Source organism: Cupressus sempervirens, chromosome 10, assembly GCF_028749045.1.
Source record: "Cupressus sempervirens isolate cs-2001-9-10 chromosome 10, ASM2874904v1, whole genome shotgun sequence".
Classification (NCBI taxonomy): Eukaryota; Viridiplantae; Streptophyta; class Pinopsida; order Cupressales; family Cupressaceae; genus Cupressus; species Cupressus sempervirens.
In genome coordinates this window covers 640,330,513-640,336,741 of record NC_143127.1, presented here as the reverse complement: position 1 = coordinate 640,336,741, position 6,229 = coordinate 640,330,513, and the positions used below count along the sequence as shown (strand labels likewise).

At 38.2% G+C, this 6,229-nt stretch overlaps 1 protein-coding gene across 1 annotated transcript; it reads left to right on the top strand.

Annotated features, from left to right (window-relative positions):
* The first annotated feature begins 1,215 nt into the window (after positions 1–1,215).
* Positions 1,216–2,880, top strand: LOC149535463 (uncharacterized). Its single transcript, XM_089806135.1, has 2 exons — positions 1,216–1,890; positions 2,434–2,880. Exons 1-2 carry the CDS (start codon positions 1,216–1,218, stop codon positions 2,878–2,880), a joined length of 1,122 nt encoding a protein of 373 aa, XP_089662261.1.
* Positions 2,881–6,229: the final 3,349 nt, after the last annotated feature.

Here is a 6,229-nt window from a genome sequence, read left to right as displayed (position 1 = left end):
CAGGAAGACACGAAGTAGACAGATCTTTCAATAAAATTCTACAATGGGTTTTCAAACCCTACCTCAAAACCACAACTAAAATCTGAGACAATCTGTGAATGCATACAAATCCAAACTCTCTGAAACTTTCAACAATTCTTTTGATCCAATTCTAAGTTTTCATTCCCAAAATCTCAAAACCACAGCTAAATCTAAGACAATCTGTGAATGCATGCAAATCCCAAACCCTCCGAAACTCTCAACAAATCTTTTGATCCAATTCCAAATTTTGCTCCCTAAAACCTGTGTAATTACAAAATGAGCTCTAGATCTCTGATAAAGAGTTCTCCCCTAAAATGGGGCTCTAATTGTGCAATCATAAGAGGAACTCATTGATCAATTATTGTTTATTATTTTATTATCTTTTACCTTTTTCATGCACAACTCTTTTAGATATTTAATTGCAAAATATCTTAATTTAAATAATTAGCTTTCTCTCTTTAGTTAATTTTTTAAGCATTTTTAATAATATATTTATTAATTTAATTAGTAACTTTATTTAGAATTTATTATTAAAATTAAAATCCTAAATAATTAATATGGAGCGGGAGCGGGCGAACCAGAGATTTGAACGCAAAGGGCATCGGTCTTCTGCTTCAGGGCGAGGTTTTTATGGACATGGCGGAGAAAGCCGTTCGGGGTTCTGGCACCATGAAGGCTGGTCTTATGGGAACCAACTCTCTCGAATATGGCCTATGAATCATTACAGGAGGAATGGAGGGCATTCAGCCTTTCCTACTTACCAAGAATGAGAGCGTTTCCCGCATCCACAGAGAAGGCAAAATGGAAGGAGCGAATGGCATTAGGGAACTAGGAGAAACAAGAGTGATCCTTTCTATAAACATTTTGATAAGTTTGACTACTCAAGGATTGTCCACAAGTTTTATAGACCAAAGCAAACAGATGAAGCAGTCAAAGGGACGAAATCGACGGTGAAGGAGGCAAACCACATCTCAAAAGAAAATGTCACTTATGAGGTAATGTCTATTATTCACATTAATAGTGAAAATCTAAATGATTCTGTTAATGATTTGAGAGAGAGAGCTTTCTTTTTTAAATGGCTGGGCCCATGGCCATTAGTTAAAACTATTAGAATGGGTTGCAAATCCTTATGGGGGGTGGAATGCAGTTTAAAAGCTTTGGAATGGGTTGCAAATCCTTTCAAATGGCTTTTATATGGGCATAGCTCCGAGTAAAGCAGACAAAAAAGCCATTCTGGATAATGGTCCTTATTTATTAGAGGGAAAGGGTATCATAACCAAGGAATGGAGGCCAAACTTTGACCCGAGCAAAGAAAAAATGCAATCTCTCCCTATTTGGGTCAATCTTCATAATCTACCAACAGAATACTGGGAAGAGAAGGTGCTAGCACAGGTTGGTAACATAATAGGAGATTATGTAAGTTATGAGATGGCCCTAAATAAAAAAGATTCTTCTTCCCATCTGAGGATCTTAATTCTTTTAAAAGAGGGACATCCTTGCCCAGACTACATCAATCTTAGCACGGAAAATGGAGTGTGGAAGCAACAGATTGAAATACGGAAAGGGGAGGTAAACAACACTTTTTCAGCAACAGTTCTAAATGACATAAATTGGAAAGGTAAAGGTCTAGAGGTAAACAAGCTCCTAGATGATTTGGAGAAGATGGAAGGTCAGATGCAACAGGATCTACAAGCAAACCACCAATCCCCCCTAAATAATTTAAAAGATAATCTGGTATCTCCTACACAGAGGATAATAGAGGAAAGGGGTATGGAAAGCAGAGCAGCTGTTATAGACCTCCTAGGGGGAAAAGAATACTCCACTCAAGTGGTAGAGGAAACTCCTTGGGAAGAAGAGATAGTTTCAAGGGTGAATAAGGAGCAAGATGACACTTAGTCAGTAGATATGGGAACACAAGGATAGGTAAACTTGGTGGATGAGAGTGGAAGGTTGGATCCATAGAATGAAGAGATAGAATTACATGATCAGTTGAATCTATCAAGAGAAAAGGTGGATTTGAATAAAACTCTAAGTGGTCATATGCCCTTAGTAGAAGAGGAGTTAGTATTTGAAGATATTGAAGTCTCCCCAAGCAGAATTTTAAGCGAATCCTTTGAGGAAACCTTGGATAGTTGCAGTGGTAAAGATGAGGAGGAGTCACCCATAGAAGAGGATCCTTTAAATGACCTCAGTCTTTCAGAAGTGCCAAGCATCATGGAGGAAAGGTCTTTAGAACATATCAATACACAAAAGAAGAAGCCTAATGTTGGAAGGAAAGGGAAAAGAGGACCAAAACATATCAGGGTTAAGTTAGAATTAGCAGGCAAAGATGCAAGCCAAACCAAAATCTTGAGATTGGGAAAAGGCTTAGCCTTTTCCTGGGAGCCATAAAACACTATTGTGGAATGTCAGGGCTGCAATACCCCTGACAAGATTCGGTTGATCAAGAGGTGCCTTGATCAATCGAAATCGGATCTAGTTTTTCTTCAGGAAACCAAGATCAAAGAAGAAGATTTTGCTAGTTTTAAAAACAAATTTAGGCGATGGGAATGTATGCTGACAGGAGCAGAGGGTGCATTTGGAGGTCTAGCGATTCCATGGAAATCAGAAACAATATCCATCTCGGAGACTTTTTCAAGTGCAAATTGGCAATGGGCAAAGGTTTATGTCAAACACCTTCACTGCTTCTTTAGGGTGATAAATGTTTATGGTCCAAATAACAATGCCCAAAAGAGAATATTATGGCAAACTCTAGTGGAGAAAGTGCAGGAAACGGGAAATGAAGTGACTATCCTAGGAGGGGATTTCAATGCCATTTTAAATCCGAAAGACAAAAAAGGGGGAAAGGATGGCTTTTAGAAAGTCAAAAAGATTTCAATGCCTTTGTCAATAACAATGGTTTAATAAATATAAATTTCAAAAAAGGTGACTTCACATGGACTAATCGAAGAGAAGGTTTTGTGCATATAGCCAAAAAGCTGGACAGGTTTCTAGTGGCAGGGGATTGGGCAGAGCTAAATTGGTCTTGTGATGCAGAAATCCTCCCTTACCAAGGTTCAGATCACTTTCCTATAATACTTAGGATTCAAGATGAAAAAACACCTGATAGATGTCCTTTCAAATTTGAGGTTATGTGGATGAAATTGGATGGCTTCTCGAAAATGATTGAGGAATGGTGGAAAAAGGCCCCACCAAGAAAAGGTAACAAAGCTTTCATTTTCTTTAAAAAGCTGCAATATTTAAAAGAACAACTTAAATTATGAAACCGTGAGCATTTTGGGAACATTTTTTATTCAAAAAAGGATATTGGAGAGAAATTAAGAAATCTAAGCCTCAAAGTAATAGAAAATGGTATGTTTGAAGAAGATTTCAAGGTTGAGAAATTTTTAAGGAAGGAATTGGAAGTTTGTCTAAATAAAGAAGAGACCTTTTAGAGGCAGAAATCCAGAGAAGTATGGCTAAAGGAAGGGGACAGAAACACTACTTTCTTTCATAACTTAGTCAAATTCAGAAGAGCAGCAAATAGTATTTACGAAATTCAAGATATGAATGGTATTAAGAAGAAAGACAGTGAGGAAATAAATAAGGAATTTGTAAACTTTTTTTCACATAGAAGGCAGCAAGTAGAAAGGGATGCTCAGGGGGTTGAGGGGGTTCTGAATATCATTCCAGCAATGATCACCGAAGCCTAGAACATAGCTCTCATGGGGACAATTAACGAAAGTGAAGTAGTTCAAGCTTTGAAAGGGTTAGGAGGGGATAAAGCTCCAGGACCAGATGGTTTTCCAGCAATCTTCTTTCAAAAATTGAGTCATATCTTCCTGAAAGACCTATGGGAAGTAGTAGAGGAATCAAGGCAAGGGGGTTTCATCTTGAAAGATTTTAATAACACCTTTATAGCACTTGTGCCAAAGAAGGAAACTCAACAAACTTTTGAGGAGTTCAGACCCATATCACTATGTAACATAATTTACAAGATAATTTCAAAGGTGATGGCCAACAGACTCAAGCAGGTGCTGAACTCCATTATCTCCATAGAGCAGAGTAGTTTTCTGCCAGGTCGATCGATTTTTGAAGGGGTAGTAGTGGCACATGAAGCATTGCACACCATCCGAGCCTCGAAATCATAGAATATGATGGTAAAGCTAGATATAAGAAGGGCATATGATGAGGTGGATAGGGGTTTCATGCTGGAAGTATTTAGTCATTTTGGTTTTAGCAAGGATTGGATCCAATGGGTAAAGAGTTGTATTCGAACTCTGCATTTCTCAGTTTTGATAAATGGGAGTCCACAAGGTTTTTTCGAACAAGAAAAGGGCATTAGACAAGGGGATCCACTATCTCCTTTCCTCTTCATCATCATGGTAGAAGTGTTGGGTAGGCTGATTCAAAGACAAAGGGAACTTGGTCAATGGAAGGGGATAAAAATCACAGAAACAGTGGAACCTCTCACGCACTTGCAATTTGTGGATGACACTTTTTTAGTAGGTGTAGCAAGTCTAGAGGAAGCAAAGGTGATGAAAGATACTATAGAGTTATATGGCAGAATTTCAGGACAGTTTATAAATTGGAAAAAGTCAAAAAAAAAATTCTTCAATACCCCCCAGAATGTCAAATATAGAATCTGTCGTATTCTGAATATAAAAATGGGACTAATGCCAAATAAGTATTTAGGAATCCCTTTTTTTGCAAGCAGAAACAAGTTAGAGCTTTGGGATAAGCTTATTGAGAAGTGTCAACAGAAAATGGAAGGTTGGAGGGGCAGATGGTTAACTCTAGCAGGCAGGATATTGATGCTTCAAACAGTCTTGTTAGCAATGCCAGTCTTTGCTATGATATGCCTTGATATCCCTAAAAAAGTGGTTCAAATTTTGGAAAGGAAGATGAGGAATTTTTTCTGGAATGGAGCCAATGAAGAAAACAAGATTCCACTGTTAGCATGGGATAAAATTTTTCGACCCAAGGATGAAGGGGGCGCAGGATTGAGAGATTGGAACCTAATGAATAAAGAACTTGGAGCAAAACTAATATGGGCTCTATATGAGAATCCACAACTTTACTAGGTTAAAGTTTTGAAAGGCAAATACCTAGATTCTATGGAAGACCGAAGGATTTTCACAATTAGGAATCCCCCAAGAGGATCAGCAATTTGGAACTTTATGCTATCTTGTAGAGAAGTGATAACAAAGCATATATCATGGCAGATAGGGGATGGGAAATCTGCAAAATTCTGGGAGGACTCGTGGAATGGAATGGCAGCTCTTGGAAATTCAGAAGGGGTTAATGAACTAAAGACCTATTTTAAAGAAAGATGGGGGAACTCAGTTAGAGATTACATGAATGAAAAAGAGAGCTTGAAAGGAAAAGAATGGTGTTGGCCAGATGTGTCAAGGGAGGACTTAACAGAAGAACAAAAGGAGCAGATGAAACTATTCTTCAAAGAAAGGAATGTGCTGATCACTATTAGAAAAGACAAAATTGTATGGTGTGGATCCTTATCAAGTAAGTACTCAGTAAAACTCAGATATAATCTTTTAGCAGAAATAGGAAAGGAAGGCTTCCTTTCAAAAGACCTCTGCTAGAATAAGGATGCACTACCTAAAGCAGGGGCTTTCGCATGGCTTGCTTATAGAGGAAGAATTTTAACAACAGAAAGACTAAGGAGAATAGGGATTATAGGCCCCTCGAGGTGTCCTTTATGTGAAAAACAAGAAGAATCTTTAGATCACTTACTAATCCAATGCCATTATGCTAGAAAATCTTGGGATCTAGTTCAATTCAAATTACAATGGCAAGGCCCAAGAGCACAATCATTAAGGGAGGTATTTGATGGATGGCCAAGGGGACATGGGAAATTAACCCTGTTGAGTATTTGGTTAGTAGCTCCATCTCTGATAATACGGGAGATATGGAAAGAAAGAAACAGGAGGATATTTAGGGGTGAAAGGAGAGCATAAGAAGATGCTTAAACAGAATAATTCGTGTAATAGAAGAAACAGTAAGCGTGGCGGCAACAAGGAGACAAGGAATGATGGTCCCATTTACAAAAGCAAATAGACTTATGCAAAGATTGTGGCCAGGCATTAGATTTAAATCTCCCTCAGGAGCATTGGTCGCAAGCAATAAAGTAGTAAGACAGGAGCAGATTGAATGGGTAAAACCACAAGAAGGTTGGGTTAAAGTTAATTTTGATGAAGCGGCAAAAGGC

What these genes read in the sequence shown, in the direction of transcription:
- LOC149535463 (XM_089806135.1), top strand. Translation starts at nt 1,216, where the DNA reads ATGGGCATAGCTCCGAGTAAAGCAGACAAAAAAGCCATTCTGGATAAT. An exon ending in AAGAAGAGATAGTTTCAAGG is followed by an intron (nt 1,891 to 2,433) that starts GTGAATAAGGAG and finishes GTGGAATGTCAG; the next exon opens with GGCTGCAATACCCCTGACAA.